The following is a 20,821-nucleotide window of genomic DNA, read 5'->3' as shown; positions in this document are numbered from 1 at the left end:
TACCTGACAGAGATGGATTTAAACTGGAAAATGCAGTTTACATTGAATAATCTAGACTGGTGAAACTGAGTCAGATAAGTAGAATGCAATCAAATTAAGTAGGTCAGGTCTGTTGAAAGTTAACAGAAGAGAAGCTCTCAAGAGCTTGTTGAAACCAGAACCATGGATAGCTCCAAATAAGCTTTGCGGATTGAAATTTTCTGTAAAAGAAATACAATGGTCTCAGCTGCTAGCTGAAGTCAATTGGAAGATAAAGTCCCCACCCCCAAATAATTTCTTAAGAATTGACAATCCTGCTATTTATTGGGTAGGGGGGAAATGCAGTTGAAAGCAAATGGAAGGGGATACTAGTGGATTCAGGTATTGCTACTGAAAATTCCTTTGAAGATTAGGGTCTCAGGAAATTGAGATAGGATCGTTACATAGTGTGTTTTCCTTCTCTTGGTCTTTTTCAGACTGTGGCTTTTGGAAGAATCACATAACATGCATAAATAGATACACACACACACACACACACACACACAGAGAGAGGGTATGTGTGTGTCTGTGTGTGTGTGTGTGTGTGTGTATATAAATATAAATAAGTAAGCCACGATCCATATCATTGGGATGGTGTAATCTTCAGTTGGAGTTGAGAACCCTAGGGTGACAAGAGAAGGATGTGGACATTGTGTAGTATTTGGGTCTGTGTTTACTCTGTTTTTCCATTGGATTCTTCCTTTGTTTGTCTTAAATTAGAATAGAATTGAATAGAATTCTATTGTGTAATTGGACACACAAATTGGAATTTGTCTTTGGTGCATATGCTCTCAGTGTACATAAAAAAAGATATATTCTTCAAGAATCATAAGATACAATACTTAATGATAATCATAGGGTACAAATAAGCAATCAGGAAACAATCAGTATCAATATAGATCGTAAGGATACAAGGAACAAAGATACAGTCCTGCAGTCATAAGTGGGAGGAAATGGGTGATAGGAACGATGAGAAGACTAACAGTAATAGTAATGCAGCCTTAATGAATAGTTTGACAGTGGTGAGGGAATTATTTGTTTAGCAGAATGATGGCGTTTGGGAAAAAACTGTTCTTGTGTCTAGTTGTTTTGGTGTGCAGTGCTCTATAGAGTCATTTTGAGGATACGAGTTGAAACAATTTATGTCCAGGATGCGAGGGGTCTGTAAAGTGCAGTATACAAGTCCTCAATGGAAGGCAGGTTGGTAGTCATTGTTTTTTCTGCAGTTCTAATTATCCTCTGAAGTCTGTGTCTGTCTTGTTGGGTTGCAGAACCAAACCAGACAGTTATATTCAAGCTCATCTTCCTTTTTTCTACATATAGGGTGCAGACAGTAATAAAGTTTTACTTTGTTGCCTCTGGAGCCTCATCTTTATGCTGGTACTGTAGAAATGAAGGTTCTGCTAAGAGTTATCTTTTTATATAAAAATATATAAATTTTATTAAAAGCTGTATAACAAAATCATAAAAACCAGTACAAACTAATAAAGCGTGAAAGAAACAAAAGAAAGAAGAAAAGATCAAATGTGCAGAAAGAATGAAAAGTAATAGAAAAAAGTTTCAGATTTCTTCTGCAGAAAATATAAGTCTTTTTCGTGCAAAAAGTCTAAAGGGGTTTCCAATCAACCATAAATATAGATATTGCTAAAATAAGTTAATTTAGCCAGCTCTGCAAATTCCATCATCTTCACCAGCCCTTCCTCCACTGAGGGTAGCATTGAGCCTTTCTGCTTTTGAGTATATAATAGCCTCATTGCAGTTATTGTGTATGTGTGTGTGTATGTCTGTGTGTACATACCAGGGTGGATAAAAATAGATTATTTAAAACACACACACACACACACACACACAAACCAGATTTTTAAATTTTAAATCATATTTTTTATTGAAATCAGACTTCTTTATTTTTATCCAATTCATTTTAATAAAATGCTTTTGGACTAAAAAATATTTCTAAAAGTACTTTTCTATTTAAGATACATTAATAATTTAGTTTATTCAGCATGAAATGAAGCTGGTTATGAAGAATAAGGCTGTATATTCTGCAATATCAGGTCTGTTGGTGAATTAACAGGGGTCAGAGGAGGAGCCACTGTGGGACAGAGATGACAGTTGCTCTTTAAAAATTATAATTTAAGTTAAATTGATTTAAATCAAGCCTTTTTACTAGTGATTTAAATTGTGATTTAAATTGACTCAATTTAAATAAAATCCACCCTGGTACATACATAGTTCCATTTTTTTTCCTAGTTGCCTATCTATTAGTCCCAAAATAAAAATGTCAGTTACAGTTGAAACAAAAATACAATTAAAATTCTGCTGTCTCAGTAGATGTCAGCAATGTTCTCTGGTTAGGTAAAGGTAAATGTTCCCCTTGTACCTATGTGCTAGTTGTTCCCAACTCTAGGGGATGGTGCTCATCTCCATTTCAAAGCCAAAGAGCCAGCGCTGTCCGAAGACGTGGCCTGCATGACTAAATGCCAAAGGCGCACGGAATGCTGTTCCCTTCCCACCAAAGGTGGTTCCTATTTTTCTACTTGCATTTTTACATGCTTTCAAACTTCTAGGTTGGCGAAGCTGGGACAAGTAATGGGAGCTCAGTCCGTTATGCAGCACTAGGGATTCAAACTGCCAAACTGCCAACCTTTCTGATCGACAAGCTCAGTGTCTTAGCCACTGAGCCATTGCATCCTGTTCTCTGGTTAAGGATGTCCAAAATAATATTCCACAAATATTCCTTTGTGGAAGCATTCAGAGCTAATATTTAACCAATGTTGAAAAGGAATAATTTCTTTTGATTTCTTTTTTATAATATTTCCTTAGGTTAATGTGTGTCCTGCCATTCATGTTTTATACCTTTGGAGTTTTGCTCAAAACCTGGACAGAAAGGGAGAGCAAGAGACAATATATTTTAGCTTGTCTTGTGATTAATTGCATGGAGTAGGGAGAATGTGTTCTGGCAGTGCAGGAGGATATTAATTCTTATTTTCAAGAAAGAGTATTTCCAGTTCAATTAGAGAAGCCACGGTGAAAGCAATAGCAATAGCAATAGCAATAGCAGTAGACTTATATACCGCTTCATAGGCCTTTCAGGCCTCTCTAAGCGGTTTACAGAGAGTCAGCATATTGCCCCCAACAATCTGGGTCCTCATTTTACCCACCTCGGAAGGATGGAAGGCTGAGTCAACCCTGAGCCGGTGAGATTTGAACCGCTGACCTGCTGATCTAGCAGTAGCCTGCAGTGCTGCATTTAACCACTGCGCCACCTTGGCTCTTGCCACCTTAGCACTCCTGAAAAAATTATCACATGAACACCAAGAGTTGAAGAATAGAAGTCCCATGGTGAGATGCTTTATAAGAAATTTTTGACCAGATCTAGACAGTCAATTTTTCTTCATCCATTTCAATCAGATTTTGTTTATATCTTATTTGTCACTTGTTGGTTTTTGCCAAGAAGATTAGGGGAAATATGAACCCATTGATTTTCCTAGAGCTCACAATATCTTTTGGTGCTGTCAAACATGGTATCCTCTCCTAGTAGGATGCTCTAAGAAAACAATATATTGAGTTAAGGATGCAGCAGGAATGGTTACCATGGCTACTGCTGTATACAAGCTCTGAAAGAAGCATGGCTTCTTTAAGAAATACTGAAAGGTGCAGCAAATGTGCTGCTTTATGGACATCTTTTCAGATCCCAAAAGCTGCCAGTTCAACTTTCATTTCTTGGCACCAAAATCTCAGACATTTTTGCTTGACTCTCAAGATCAACTTGAAAATTCTACTTCTGATGTTATCCCAACAGTTTTTATGTTTGTATTATGGTGTATTTAAATGTTTATTTTTACATGCGATATTTATGTTGTAAGCTACCCAAGGAAAATATGGATTAAAACAGGGGCATAGCATTTCTAAAATTCCATAGAAACGGTGAAAAAAATATTTGTTTAAATAAAAAGAAATCCTGCACTAGAAAATTGCTCAGAGCAAGGTGGGACAATCTTCCACTGGGTTTTCAGCTACTTTCTTATTTAGATTGTTCCTCCAAAGCTTTATATGTATACAAACTACTTTTCTGCTGATATATGTTTTAATATGTTAGAGTACTTATTGGTCTATGTTCATTATAACTTAAATTTAAGCCAGAAGTACATACTTGTTCCTTGTGTCTTAAGAAGCATGATGTTTATAAATATTTCTATAAATATTGGAAAGCATACCATTTTAAACATTTTTAAAATTGTTGCAGTAGATTTGAGTAATTCCATCTGCTATAACTGGCTTGTATAAATAATTCTCACACCTTTATACCTTCAGCTGTGGGATTCTGTAAAAGAAATCCCTCAGCATAGCTTCTTTCCATTAACAGAAATACATGAGTAGATTCCATCCATTGACTATATTTATACAGTCAATTTATATTATAATCAAAATTTAGAAATGAGTAATTAAAGATAAATATTGGGACCGAAAATAATATGGATGTGAACTTTAATGTTACACGTCAGTGGTGGCAAACCTGAAAAGGATGCTGAAAAGGGAGCGCATGCAAACACTTCTCTGGGCCACAATCTGGAAGAGGAGATGCCCAGGGGGCATGTGAATGCTGTAAAATGAACTTCTGGTCCTCCAGTTACTGCCATACATGTGCAGGTGCCAGTCAAGTGACTGGCGCGCATGCTCATGCCAGAAAATGCAAGACTAGTTCTTCCAGTTTCTGGCACTGCTGCATGCACAAAGGCCAGTTGATCATTGCATGCGCATTAATGCCAGAAACTTGGAAGAGGAACGGGCGATGCCACACATGCCAGGCAACATGACTCTGTGTGCTATTCTGGGCACGCGTGCCATAGATTTGCCATCACGGTGATAGGTAGTCCTTGACATACAATTACAATTGGGGCCAGAATTTCTGTTGCTAAACAAGACAGACATTGAGTGAACCATACTCAACTTTACCCTTTTTGCCATGGTGTTAAGTAAATCATTGCAGTTGTTAAGTGAATCACACAGTAGTTTAGCAAATCTGACTCCCCCCCCCATTGACTTTGCTTATCAGAAGACAGCTGGGAAGGTTGCAAATGATGATCACATGACCCCAGGACAGTGCGATTGTCCTAAAGTCATTCTGGTTGCCAAGTGCCAAGTGAGCACATGACTGTAGGAATGCTGTGAAGAACATACAGTAAGTGTGTGGACTAGTAGTAAATCACTTTCTTCACGGTTGCTTAACTTGGAATACTTGCTAGATGAATGACTGTAAGTTGAGAAGTATTGTTATAACATAGGAAGTGAACAGAGTTGACATGAAATATGTACTTTGAGAGTGCTTTAATCTAGTTTCCTAGGTAGAGATGCAAAAGAACCTAAGTAAGCTCGTGACCCGTCAAAACTGCGGTCCACAAAAGCACGATCGACGAAAGCGCGCATTTGACGTCATCACAGCGCGACGAAAAAAATTAAAAATTGAAATAAAAATAAAATTAAAGCAAGCCGATTCACATAAAGGTAAGGGCTTTAGGTTTAGGGTTACGTTTAGTGTTAGGTTAAGGGTTAGCGTTAGGTTTAGCGTTTGGTTAAGGGTTAGGTTTAGGGTTAGATTTAAGGTTAGGTTAAGGGTTAGGTTTAGGGTTAGGTTTGGGGGGGTTAGGGTAAGGTTTTCGCTTTATTTTTACATTTTTCGATCACAGCGCGATGTTTTCATCGTGCTGTGATGACGTCAAATGCGCGCTTTCTTCGACCGCGATTTTGTCGTCCACGGTTTTGTGGTGGAACCAAGGAAGCTATTCTTACTGAAGGGAGCATGCCTTTTCTGCTGTGTGAATCAAGACTATAGCAATAGAGTTTTTTCTAGGGTTGGTACATTGAGTTCTCCTATTTGTCAAGCAAGGGTGTCCCAGCAATTAAGACAAAGACGAGGGAGTTTGTTTGCAGTTTTCACTTGGAGAATAAGTCAAGATAATATGGCACCATGCTGTGAAAAAAATATAACTGTGGTATAAATTTTAATGCTATCATATTAACAGAACTTCTGCTACACCATAATTTCAACTAAATAAAAATGGCTTCTCTTGTTCTAAGTCATACATTGACGTTTTTATCATGGGGGTAGCACATGGTTTTAGTAAATAAACCTGATGAGAATTTATTATTTGTTTGGGTGCAGGAATAGTTGTCCAAGTAAAGATTTCTCCATGTTCACAAATAAGCTATGAAAATATGGGACTGGTGAAGATTGAAATGTCCATGCACAAGACTATAATAATGTAAAAATGTAGCATAAGAACCAAGCTACATCAGCAGAAAGCACAGGTAGAAATCTTGTTGATTAAAATTTCATAGTTTTAAAACACAAGAGAGTAAGTTTAATATCCACCAAAATATACACAAGATGTTGATACAGTACCATAGTGTGATTATCAAATCAAGCTTACATATTTCTTTACCTTTTTGGGTACATGATAAATTCTGTAATACTGTTTCATTCTTGAATTCAGTTTTCAGTGCAAATGAACTTATCTTTCTTAAAAGAAAAAAAAACTAATGCACTTGCATTCTTATGCTTACTTACATAGCTCAAGAGTGTATTTCATTATGAATATTTGTTAATGGTATATATTTGTTGAAAGAATATATTTGTTAAGGGTATATATTTGATAAGAGAGTTTAGATAAATAGATTTTATTAGAGATTTACATATTAATAGATTTTAGTAGAGATTTACATATTAAGAATGGTTACTTTACAGTTAATTTTTTTAATAGTGAATTAATATTTGGGTTTTATTATTTTATGGTGAATTGTTTTAATGAGATTTATATAAGAATATAAAGAGGCATGTGTAATGGTGATTAAGAATTTGGTCTTATGATGGGTGAATAGAATGAATGAAATTCTGAATAGGATTTTTTAAAGCATTAAATTAGTGAGGTAAATATAATGTATAGAGATAAAATAAATTAATAAGATTTTGCTTAGGTTTGTTTTTAAATTAGGGATTAATTTTACATTTTTTTTATAATGATAAGTATGTTTTAATTAATGATTTGGCTTATGTTATGCTTAACTTAGATTAAAAGATTACCTGATTTCCTATACTGAGTTGGAACTCTTTTATCTATGTGTGTAAGTGTGTGTGTGTGTGTGTGTGTGTGTGTATGTGTGTATGTGTATGTATGTATATATGTATGTATGTGTATGTGTATATATATATGTATGTGTGTGTGTGTGTGTGTATATATATGTATGTATGTATGTATGTATGTATGTATGTATGTATGTATGTATGTATGTATAATCTTCTACCACTCTTTTTTCATATTTTAACTTTTTCCTTTGCCCTTTTTTGTTGTTTTGGGTTTTATCTTCTTTTAAAATTTAATAAAGTTATTAAGGTTATTAAAAACAAAATAGTTCATTGAATTATATTTTGATATAATTAAAGAATTATATACATAAAAAGTTTATCTTCCGAATTATTTGTGACTTGTGCTAATGTAAATTAAATGTAGCTGTTTTAATAAACCAGCTTATTTTATATTATTTCAGATATAATAATTATTAAATATATTAAATTTAAAATGGCAAAACATCTTGAGATATCAGTATACTTTTATTTGTATGACTGTGCTTTGAATTATATCACAGTGGGAAGTGTAAAGGAATATATTTACATATGATAGCAGATGTGCAGATTGATAGTTGTTGCATTATTAGCCTTATTTTCTTTCATTATTAAAGGTGGTATATATGCAATTCCAAATAATTTCTAATCTAGTTTCAAACCAAACTTGGTTATATCTCTACAAGACATTGCTATCAATTAATAATATCTGTAACTTGAGGCAGTCAATATGCTTCACCTGAAGTTTGCCTGAGCCAACTATGCATATAGTGATGTAGATCAGTTCCATAGTTCTTCCCTTATTCCATGTTTCATAGCAGTTAAAGAAACTTGGATAGCAAACTGGAAGGGTATTGGTCATCAGTGTAGATCAGGAGTAGGCAACTATGGCATCTTTAAGAATAGTTGCCCATCCTGGTGGCAAGTCAGTGATGTAATATGTTCGAAAGAAATAGTCCAGATCCTACATTATAGATGTAAGTTACATTTCACTTATTTAGAAAATAAATACAGTTCTATAATGTATAACATAATTAATGATTATATCCATCATTTTCTTTCAGTTTGTGGGGATATCCATGGACAATTCTTTGACTTGATGAAGCTGTTTGAAGTGGGAGGTTCTCCTGCCAACACACGATACCTTTTTCTAGGGGACTATGTTGACAGAGGATACTTCAGTATTGAAGTAAGCATTGTTTTCTTCTTTAGTTATGAAATGAATTTGCAGTGCATGTTGGTTTCTCTTTTTCTTTCAGTATATTATAATTCTAAAAGTATATTTTCATGCTGCCACTTTGGCAAACACGGTGTACTGTAGAAAGCATCCCGTTGAATTACTGCAAGCATATTTGCTCTTTTCCTTCTAGCTTAAGTATTACACTTTGTTAAAAAAATAGTTAATATTTCATATTTATTAAATTCAGTCAAGTTGAATTTATTTTGTTAAGTCCTGAAATCATTACAGATCGTCCTTGAGATAGATAGTCCACTATAGTCCTTCAGATAGTCCACTAAAAGTCTTGTTTAGTGACTGAAGTTACAATGGTGTTGAACAAATGGTACTTACAATTTGTCTTGGACGTTTCTGGCTGTACCATCACCCCTTCTTTTACACCTTCACAATCTAGACACTTGGTTTGCACTAATGAGAATTGTAGCATCCCACAATCATGTGATCACAATTTAATACATTTACCTGCTAGCTTCACACAAGTAAAATCAACCAGGAAGCTGGCAAGGAAGGTTGCAAGTAGCTCTAGTAAATTACTCACATTCTCCCTCACCTGGCAGCAGTTACTCCCATCCAAGTGCCTTACACACCACCTGTGTACTCTCCCCACCTGGCATCAGCCACATATCTACCTGCTGGCTTGCTTGCAAGCTGTCTGGACTTATTTAATGACCCTTCATCCTCGTTTAACAGTGGCAACAGAGACTGTCAGGCTTGCCAATGTTAAGCGTGCAATCATTTGACATTACATGTGACATTACATAATCTCAAACTTTATGGCCACATCACTTAGCAATGGAAATTCTGGTCCCAATTATTTTGCTTACCTGTACTGAGAACTAATATGTAATGTTAGCCTATTCGATTGAAAAAATATTCATTAAAACCAAATGATACTGCATATTCAAAAAGGTCAAAATTTTATAGGTAGACCTCAACTCACGACTCGTCATTATGTGACCACATAGGAGTTTATAAACATTATAGTGGCAGTTGTTATGTGAATGGAGTGGTCCTTAAGTGAGCCCATTTTATCCATTGGGTGATTTTTGCTTTAAACTGGAAGTAAACATTGGTTTGCAGCAAAAGAAATGTCACAATTTGCGGTCAGGTGTTCATGGACATTGCAAATGTGGGATGGTTGCTCACGGCCATAAATGCCATCAGATAATTAGGAGAGTAAGGGACGCAGTGGCTCAGTGCTTAAGACGCTGAGCTTGTTGATCAGAAAGGTTGGCAGTTCGGCAGTTCGAATTCCTAGTGCTGCATAACAGAGTGAGCTCACATTACTTGTCCTGGCTTCTGCCAACCTAGCAGTTCGAAAGCATGTAAAAATGCAAGTAGAAAAATAAGATGGGAAGGTAACATCACTCCTTCGGCCCTCGGCATTTACTCATCCTGGCCACATGACCACAGAAACGTCTTCGAACAGCACTGGTTGTTCAGCTTTGAAATGGAGATGAGTACTGCCCCCTTGAGTGAGGAACGACTAGCACATATGTGCAAGGGGAACCTTTACCTTAACTAGGGGAGCGATTGTTGGAACTTCAAAAGCAAGTCATGAGTAGCTCTGGGGAGGTTCACCGAAACTTCTGACTCCCATGCTTTGCAATTTAAATCACTCATGTTCACCTTCCTGATAGTTTTAAAATGATTTTAAACTTTGTAATTTGGCCAAGTCTAAAAGCAATCTTTCTTTTCTTTTTCTTTTTTTTTGCAATAGCATCAGATAATTGTGGTGACTAACAGTTATTTTGCATTTAATTATGTTCCTTCCTTATAAAATACATTAAGATGAATAAAGGGACAATATGTATTCGTCCTTCTCCTGTTAAGTTACACTTTGTGTAGGTTAATAGTGCTCCTTAAGGCCAGTCTGTGTTTTTAATCATATTCCAGATATTAAGGAAAAGACAACATCTATTGTAAAGTCAAACAGGTTTTAAGGGCTTGGACCATCAGCTTCTAAGTTCTTTGAATCTGTCTTTTTTTTGTGGTGGGTGGAATTGCCTGCTGCCTGAAAATTGTTTCAAATAGAGACAACAGTGCATGAAGAAAACCTTTGTATTTTTAGGAACAAGAATTGGAAATTATACAAGGTGGGTGGGAGAAATATAATAATGCATTTCAAAGGAAAATGAAGCATTTCAAACTTTTATATATACCATGCGTGGGGGTGCATATTATTTATGTGTGTGTGTGTGTATGTGTGTACATACATACATACATACATACATACATACATACATACTGCAAAGTTCAATAAAATATCTGGTGTTTTTTTTAATGATAAATTTGTCCTTTTTCTCTTCCACCCCAGAAATAAGTTAGAACTAGGCTATGTTCATTCTTCTTTAATTTACCATTTACTTTATAAGTATGATTACTTTTTTCTTTTTTTTAAAAAAAAAAGTTCTTCCTTTGAAGGGAGTGTGTTAGATAACACTTCAGTTTAGCCTAGTAATTAAGTCTTCAGTTTAGCATAAAAATTAAGAGGAATAAAATGAGCGTGCCAGATGCACTTTTCTGTGTTGCCGTACTAACACTGCAAGAGAACTAGTGTCTCTTATAGAAGACCTATTTGAATCTTCTCAAAGTGCTTTAAATCATCATATGAAGATTGTTACAAGCTACCCCATGACAAAATAAAAATAAATTATTATAGGAATCCTTAATGCTCAAATAATTGGAGACAAAATAGACATGTTTTAGACAAAATAGACAACATGACAGGGAAAAAATTGATGGAGAGACTTATTTCTTTTTCTTCATTCTAGAATACAGGATCATTCATTTAAGACTGATGAAGAATGCATGGTTGCAGAACGGAATATTTTATACACAGTTAATTTGAATTATTATAACTTCATGGAGGACATTATAGGTACTAGTTAAAACTGCAACTAGTATGAAGGATTCATATTAATTTATTCATTCCATTATTTATTTATTTATTTATTCATTCATTCAATTTTATTAGCGGCCCATCTCAGTCAATGACCCTAGGAGGCTTACTATTATTATTATTATTATTATTATTATTATTATTATTAATAATAATAATAATAATAATACCTAGGACACTGACAGCAAACTGAATCAACCATTAGCACCAGTAAATGGTATTTGTAATGCATTTTTGAATGTTCAGTTGGCTGAGTTTCATGTTTAATGAATAAAGTATATAATAATAATAAATTTGGTTGACACCTAGGACACTGGTAGTAACCCATATTAGCACCAGTTAATGATATTTGTGATACATTTTAAAATGTTCAGTTGACTGAGTTTCATGTGTAATGAATAAAAGAGATAATAATAATAAATTACAATAAAAATACAAAAACATTTTAAAGTAGAAATATTCTAAACAAATATATATATAACAGCTGAAATATTTGTCCAGTTAGCAATACAGCCAGGAAATAGGGCTCTTAACACATTCAGCACAGGTTCTGGAACATAGCCCAGTTTTCAGGACCTTATGAAAAATAACATCCTCCTCTCCAAAGGGAGGATGTTTCATTCATCATGGGCCTCTCAGGAAAAGGTCCATCTTCTATGACCAGCCAACACTGGTGACAGGTTTCTCCCATTTGTGCCCATTATGCTAGATCTGATTTCACTTTGAATTGCACCTAGAAACACACTAGTAAACAATGCAGTTTACACATTGTTGCACACAGTGGTGTTAGATGCATCACAATATCAATTTTGGTGTAGGAGTTACCACTTAAACTTCTGATTTCTTGTTTCTTTGATATTTTAACTTCCCTGACATGTATGGTAGTGCAATTCCTAGTCAGCGCTTCCTGACTCTTCTAATATCATTTATGTCCAGAAATGACAATATCTTACAGTTCTTTCCTTTTCATAAGCTTCCTATCATGTCCATTATATCTATATTGTTCTTCCTGCTTGTATATAGCATTAACTTCTTTACTCAAGGGGTCCTTAGGAGTAGCACATAGGCATCCGTATACCCTTGTCCAGATATCCATATCCATAGACATGGACATTTCTTCATAGTCCTTGACCACTTTGATCAGTAGAGTTGAGGATACTGTAGACATTGTCCCTTCTCTATCTTGCGAGGTTGGACATCAAAAAAGTTCCTGCCTCATTTCTGGAAGACAGATTAGGAGTTTGCAGATTCTTCAGCTGACATAACCAGCAGTACCTACTCTGATTTTGTTACTGATATCTTTACATCAGAAGAAGAAAAAAGAAATTGTGAATTAAATTTAACAATGTCGTTAATCTTTATTTACATATGGTCTTGGAAAAGATCATCTAATGGTTCATGATTGGGCATCTATCTTATAACCATGTGTCAGCTCTTTAAGATGGACTAGGATACCATGCATGCTTTTAGCAGAGTAGTGTTCAGTTCACTATTTCTTCCCCAAATGTTGTCCTTTTGTATTTTCTAGACACCCCTCCCCCAAATAGTCTTCTTTAAAAACATTAAAAAAATAATGTTACTGTCCTCTTGAAAGGGAGTGGATAGCTCTCTGATGATCATTGATGGCGTGAAACTACTTACTAGTTTTTCCTGTATTACATATCGTACTGAGGAGTATATCAGTTCTTCCAGAACTGATCGGGAGTCTCTTCAGACAGTCACGCCCTTGTGACCTCAAGAGTGGATTACTGTAATGCGCTCTACATGGGGCTGCCCTTGAAGAGTGTTTGAAGACTTCAGCTGGTCCAGAACGCAGCCGCGTGAGTGATTGTGGGTGCACCCAGGTACACCCACGTCACACCTATCCTCCGCGAGCTGCACTGGCTACCCATTAGTCTCCAGACCCGGTTCAAGGTGCTGGTCGTTACCTATAAAGCCCTACATGGCATCGGACCTGGGTACCTGAGAGACTGCCTCCTGCCGATTACCTCCCATAAACCGATTAGATCTCACAGGTTAGGTCTTCTCCGGATTCCATCTGCCAGCCAATGTCGGCTGGCGATTCCCCGGGGGAGGTCCTTCTCTGTCACAGCTCCAGCCCTCTGGAATGACCTAACCATGGAGATCCAGACCGTTATTACCCTTCCTGCCTTCCGCAAAGCCGTTAAGTCCTGGCTGCTCCAGCAGACCGGGGGGCTTTCGAAATATTCAGCCCCACGGAAACTGTGACTGTTGTGTATTTTAAAGTGTTGTTTTGTTTATTTATCCCCTTTCCTTGTTTATTGTAAGCCGCCTGGAGTCCTTCGGGAGTGGCGGCATACAAGACCAATAAACATCAACATCAAACATCATTATACTTCAGGTATAATCTGCCATTCTAGCCTCTTTTGAATTCTAGCCTCTTTTAACCTGATTTTGAATAAACAGGTTGGTTAGGAGTTTTTGGTGCTCTCTGAGCTTGCTTGTTTTCTTCCAAACATTTCATTACCCTAACTAGGTAACCTCATCAGTGCTAGCTGATCAGTGCTAACTGATGGTGTTATCTAGTTAAGGTAATGAAAGGTCTGCAAGAAAACAAGCAAGCTCAGAGAGCACCAAGGATCCATCATTTCAAATACCATCCTGATCTACAAATATTCTCCTTTATTGATATAGGTTGATCTTTAAACTGTCGCGTTTCACTTCTTTGCAAAAATGAAAAGCAGTAATGATTGTTTAAGAAAAGCATTCCAGGAATTATCAGTAGATTTATCTTGGCTTGTCTTATTCAAGTTCTTCTCTTCTGCAGAAATCTAAAAGCATACTTTCTTTGTTCCTTAAAAATGTACTTTAGTCTTTCCTTTTAATCATCTAAATAGGAGTTTCAAATAGGGAAATGATTTATAGCTGAGAAAGCAGCTAGAATGGAAGCCAAACCTGCAGTATCTTTTAAGTCCATAAATTTGTACAATTTAGCTTTTCTCCAGTCATCCAAATGCTCAAAACTGACTATGCCAATTGGAAGTAATAGTTTACTCATGCATTTTTCCACTATAGCTCCTATATACTGTAAGTCTTATAATTCAGGCATATTTAAGTTATAGCTGACCTTCAGATAAATGTCACTTGCAAAAAATCTTTTGAATTTTATATAGTGACATATTTTATTAAAGGGCCAAGCAACAAGTATGATTTGTAAATAGAGATTGGCAAACATAGCATATCTTTTGCAAGCAAAATACATTTCTGGCTGCAATAAGGATTCCCCTTCCATTATCTGAATATTTTTGCAATATGCTAAAATCAAAGAGGAATATCACAGAATAGCATTCTGCTTAATTTGTTCCTTGACATATACTCTAAATTAAAATGCTGGGTATCGTGTCTCAAATGTTGTAGAATTTGAAGACAAGACACAGAATTGTGACCTGTGCAGTTTCCAAAGTTCTTCTAATGCATGATGGAACATGTTTATAGCTAGAGGGATGCGTTTCCTGCTGGTAGGGTAGTGCAGAACTGGATTAATTTTGAAATTGGACAGGGACTTCAGATACAAGGGCTTCCTCCAATTTTCAAAAGAAACCTAAAATAATTCTGAATTTGGATTTTTCTTCATGCAATCATCTGAAAATAATTGTTCTAATGAATGGAGTACAGAGACGTTTGTGCAGTGTATCTAAATTTTGCTCTAAGTAGCAATCTGATAATTGTCTGAACAATACCACATTTTCAGGATTAGCAACTGCCTGTTTGGCATTTGCTAATGAGATAATACTCAATGGATTTTATAGATGTTCTAATTTTCATATTTAAACAACACTTGATCTGATTATTTTAAGTAGAAGTACACATTTCAGACAAAATTATTTCGTACACAAAGCCTTTGGTCAATTTTCAATAAAACCAGTATTCAAATTCTTATACTCTTAATACAGCGGTTCTCAACCTGTGGGTCGCGACCCCTTTGGGGGTCGAATGACCTTTTTACAGGGGTTGCCTAAGACCATCAGAACTCTTAAATCTTTGGACTCTAAAGCATGCTATGCCGCACTCTCTCCCCCGCGCACACACACACGCAAGCACACACCCACAAATACACACGCAAGCGCACAAGCAGGGTAGGAGGAGAAATGCAAATGTAAAAAAAAAATAGGGAGTCTATATGTGCATGTGGGGAGGGGGGGTAGAAATCTCAATTGCACTTCTGGCTCTTTTAAAAAGTTTGTGTAAATTGGAATGAGGTCAGATTTGGAGCTTCTCATTACACAAGGTTATTGGGTTCCAAGCCAATCAGAACGGAGGGGCGGGGTTTTGGCACCAGTCACTGCTTTTCCTATTGGGAAGACACCTGGTTATTAATGCTACTCGGTTGCACAAGCGGGACTTTTTACCCCCAGTTAACTCCCTGGCAGCCACTGAACAATCATAGAAAAAACTCTTGATCCCTCTAATTACGAGTTCTTTGGATGAAGATTTTTTTAATTATTATTACCAGTTTTGCTTGGCGATGTGGGCATTTTCATTTTTCAGTGCGTTATAATTACATATTGTTTTTGTGATTGATCACTATAGTTTAATTATGTTAAATTTATAACAATAAAAATACATCCTGCTATTTACATTACTATTCATAACAGTAGCAAAGTTACATTATAGAGTAACAACGAAAATAATTGTATGGTTGGGGGTCACCACAACATGAAGAACTGTATTAAAGGGTTGCGGCATTAGGAAGGTTGAGAACCGCTGCTCTAATAGAACAAGAATGCTATGAAATGGCCAAATACCATCTCATTTGATTAAAGAGTGAGCCATAGCATTATTTACTTATTTAACTGACGTGTATTTGCTGCCATTTAAAATCAGGTCTTCATGAAACTGACAATATAAAAATCTTGCATTCAGTAAATCTCATAAATATTATTTAAAAAGCTAGGTAGTTAATTAGTACTGAATCTCTTAGAGTGAAAAGCATTTCAAATATGAGGATTTTTCATTTTACATATCATCATCTTAATGAATTATTAATTTAGTTATCCATCCTTGATGAATGAGCTTCCAGATGTCATAAATAAATAAGTCAAAGAATATTCAACATATGGTTAAAGAAACTTGTGTTAATATGATCTTTGTGAGTAAAATAAAACAGGCTGATGTTACCAGTGATAATGTAACACCAACTTGAGGCACTGCAGAAAAAATGAGATTGCAATGCTTAAACAGTTAAATTCCCAACCAGCTTGGCTTAAGATTGCTGCTGTTCCTCTCAAGCTACTTAATCAATTGGCAATTGGCAATTTAATAAATTTATATGCCGCCCAATCCCGTAGGACTCTGGGCAGCTTACAGAACAAAAATAAAAGTAAAAGTTAAAATAAAGAAGAGATACAATTTAAAAAACAACACACCAAACATTCCGTTTAAGTGGGGCTGGACCTTGATCAACAGCCCCAGGCCTGCCGGAACAGCCAGGTTTTCGTGGCTTTTCGGAAGGCCGAGAGAGTGGGAAGGGTCCGGATCTCTGCGGGTAGATCGTTCCACAGGGCCGGAGCAGCTACAAAGAAGGCCCTCCCCCGAGGGGCCGCCAGCCGGCATTGTCCGGTCGACGGCACCCGGAGAAGGCCCAACCTGTGAGATCTTATTGATCTTTGGGAGGTATGTGGCAGGAGGCAGTCTCTCAGATATCCAGGTCCTAAGCCATGTAGAGCTTTAAAAGTAATGACTAGCACCTTGAAGCGCATTCTGAGACCAATAGGAAGCCAGTGCAGCTCGCGGAGGATGGGTGTAACATGGGTGTATCTAGGTACACCCGATATCGCTCGCGCAGCTGCATTCTGGACCAACTGTAGTCTCCGAACACTTTTCAGCGGCAGCCCCATATAGAGCGCATTACAGTAATCGAGCCTTGAGGTGACGAGGGCATGAGTGGCCATTCAGTCCAGATAGGGCCGCAACTGGTGCACCAAGCGAACCTGGGCAAAAGCCCCCCTGGTCACAGCTGACAGGAGGTGTTCTAATATCAGCTGTGAATCCAGGAGGACACCCAAGTTGCGGACCCTCTCTGAGGAGTGTAAGGTTTCACCCCCCCAGGCTAAGGGATGGAATATCTGGACTATCCTTGGGAGGCAACATCAATAGCCACTCGGTCTTGTCTGGATTGAGTGCAAGCTTGTTCGCTCCCATCCAGACCCTAACAGCCTCCAGGCCCTGACACATCACTTCCACTGCTTTGCTAAGTTGGCACGGGGCGGACAGATACAGTTTGGTATCGTCCGCATATTGATGATATTTAATCCCGTGCCGGCATATGATCTCACCCAGTGGCTTCATGTAGATATTAAATAGGAAGGGAGACAGGACCGAGCCCTGCGGAACCCCATATTTGAAGGGCCTAGGGGTCGACCTCTGTCCTCCGACCAACACCGACGGCGACCTGTCTGAGAGGTAGGAGAACCACCGTAAAACGGTGCCTCCCACTCCCACCTCCTGTAACCATCGCAGAAGGATACCATGGTCGATGGTATCGAAGGCCGCTGAGAGGTCAAGAAGCACCAGGATAGAGGAATGTCCTCTATCCCTGGCCTGCTAGAGATCATCGGTCAGTGCGACCAAAGCAGTTTCAGTGCAGTAACCAGGCCTGACTGAAAGGGATCCAGATAATCTGCTTCATCCAAGGTCCGTCGGAGTTGAAAGGCCACCACCTTCTCAACAACCTTCCCTACAAAAGGGAGGTTGGAGACTGGACAATAATTATTAAGCATAGCTGGGTCCAGGGAAGGCTTCTTAAGGAGGGGTCTTACCACCACATCCTTCAGAGGGTGCGGGAAAGATCCCTCCTGAGAGAGGTGTTAACAATCCTCTGGAGCCAGCCTTATGTCACCTCCCTGCTGGTCGAGACCAGCCAGGAGGGACACGGGTCCAGTAAGCAGGTGGAGGCAGTCACTGCTCCCATGGCCTTGTCCACTTCCTCAAGAGCGACAAGCTGGAACTCGCTCCAAGAAATCCGATCAAGGCCCTCCCCCGGCATCTCTGCTGGCACTGTCCAAGTGGAGTCTAGGTCTGTCCAAATCCAAGTGACTTTGTCCGACAGAAACTGAACAAATTCCTCAGCTCTTCCCTGTAAGGGCTCTCCCGCACCCCTCCCTTTCAGGAGGGAGCGGGTTATCCTAAACAGGGTGGCTGGGCGAGATTCTGCGGACACAATAAGAGCGGAAAAATGAGCACATTTTGCCGCCCGTATCGCCACTGAATAAGTCCTGATGAAGGCTCTTAGTTGTGTTCGGTCAGATAAAGATGCCACTGCAGTTTCCTTTTCCTATGTTGTATGTTCTGAATGCATATGGTTAACATACAATATATCATGTAGTATGATAAAAAGAAAGAAGTAAAAAAAAACTTACACTTATTCCTGAATTTATGATCTGACAAAAAAACACATATTTGGAATAGGTTGTTAAAAAGGCTTCTGGATGAGGACCTATGGTGGGTTAGATGTCCCTGTGAGCAGAGACAGTGTCATAGTGAAATCAGAACCAGGAAGCAGATTCTGAGAAAAATGTCCCTGCCAGAAGAATCAATCAAGAGATTGACTACTTATCTCTGTATAGCTGCTCCTTGTGAGGATGCTACAAGAATTGAGCTTCCTGTGGTTGATCATGAATTGAGCAGCTTGGGAACAAAGGGAATATCAACACTCCCAAATTTTCCCAAATTCTCAGTGTAGGCTTTACAGATACAGCTAGCGAAAACATTACTTCCTTAAACTCCTTTTGGATATAATCAATTTACAACTTAAAGGAGATATTCTGAACAGCAAAAAAGGAACAAAGTCAGTATGTTGTCTTATTTTTGAAATTAAGAAGATGTAGAAAATCCTTCCTTAAAAGATTTAAATTTAGAAGTAAATATCTTAACAAGTTTGTGACTCAAGAAAGTTTTAAACAGACGTAGGAGATGTAGAAAATAGAATACATTTTTTTCTGACAAAAGTGTCTTTGAAAATAGTAAAGTTAATTAGATAAAAGACCAGAACTTAGTGAGAATGCTGATTGTATATTATTAAGGAAAATAGATAATCGGTGAGTTTTACAAAACAAGAAGATAAAGGTATTATGAGCCACACAATGTGACTCTTAATTACAGAGAGCTAATTGGCTGTAAAGTGTTAAAGACAGAGAAAAGCAAAACCGAAAAAAAGAGAAGTATGCATTTAACTTTCACCCTAGCTATAAACATACTTTTACTTTATCATAATGGCAACCACAAGAAAAGATGCAAAATTAGAAGGAAGGAGAGGTTCAGCAGAACAATTTATACATAGTGACATTTCATTAGATTTACTGCAGAAAATGTTTGAGGAATTTGGCAAGAAGATGGCTGCAACGGTTGCCAATAGTTTGGGTGCTTTCAATGAAAGAAATGAAAGAAAGATTTGCAGCAGTGACGTGTGGTGAGGTTTATGGCTGGTGAGGCACTGACACAGGGGTTTCAATTTTTTTTAGACTTAAGATGGGACAAATTAAAATTGTCACTGTTAGGAAGAACTTCTGTGGTGAAAATTAATGTTTTGCTGAGAATGATGTTTCTGTGTCAAGACAATACATATTTTTACAAGTGATGTAGTATTCAAAATGGCAGAAGATATGACAAGTGGGGGGGAGACTCTCAGGTTAAATATAACGTGCTACAAGAAGCAAAGTATAGAAGACTGAGGTTTCTTGGATTTGAAATTGTATTTTGCAGCTTGATGTTTGAGCAGAGAAACCCATTCTTTGCCTTTTAGAGTTAAATGACTATGACCTGAAGTTTGGATGGCATGGATATATGTTATAATAAAGTTAAAATTAACATGTATTTTAAATACCATTTTTTTAGATATGCCATATTGAGCATGTAAAATATATAGAAAACCAGACTATGCCTGAAAACATTTCTGTGGATTACAGTGCATAGAAGCAATAGAGGGCAAACAAAAACAAATAGTTAACATACCAAGAATTATTGCAAAATGTTTAAAAGGAATATAAAATCAATCTATAGAGAGAGCAACTAATAGCAGAAGAATGGTTGTCAATGGTTTTGCCATTTACAGTTATCAGAAAGATTCAAAATGGATAAAAAGACTTCTGGTATGGAACAAAGAAATAAATTGAGGTATTGTTGTGCATTGATGATGAACATATAATTGCTAAAATGTATCAATTTTTGTTGACACTTGAAACAGGAAGAATGGGTTACAGGTCAGCTGATTATTTTTGATTATAATATGCAGATGGATCCGTGGGAAAATATGATTTTAAAAGAGTTGAAATTTTCATTATGTTACGATTTTAAGGAGAATTTTTATAAAATAATGTATGGACATTAGAGGTGGATTGCTCCCACTTTGACTCAGATCAGGCAAACAGGTAGTAGCGGTGGTGGGAGGCTCCGCCCACCCATCCAATTGCTCCTGTGCATGTGCAAAACATACATGAGTGAACCGATAGTTTAAAAATAGAAGCCCACCACTGGCGGACATGTGAAAAATCTTAAACATGGATTAAAATACATACATTGATACAAT

General features: G+C 37.2%; 1 protein-coding gene across 1 annotated transcript in view; it reads left to right on the top strand.

Moving 5' to 3' along the window:
- PPP3CA (protein phosphatase 3 catalytic subunit alpha) overlaps positions 1–20,821 on the top strand; it is a 218,817-nt gene that overhangs the window by 120,619 nt on the left and 77,377 nt on the right. The window contains exon 3 of the mRNA XM_032223878.1: positions 8,203–8,327. Within this exon, the coding sequence (XP_032079769.1) occupies positions 8,203–8,327 (125 nt within the window). The remainder of the gene's footprint in view (positions 1–8,202; positions 8,328–20,821) is intronic.

The sequence above is a fragment of the Thamnophis elegans genome, chromosome 9, assembly GCF_009769535.1.
Source record: "Thamnophis elegans isolate rThaEle1 chromosome 9, rThaEle1.pri, whole genome shotgun sequence".
In the NCBI taxonomy this organism is placed as follows: domain Eukaryota; kingdom Metazoa; phylum Chordata; class Lepidosauria; order Squamata; family Colubridae; genus Thamnophis; species Thamnophis elegans.
The sequence above is the reverse complement of the archived record's forward strand: the minus strand, read 5'-3'. Positions and strand labels throughout refer to the sequence as shown.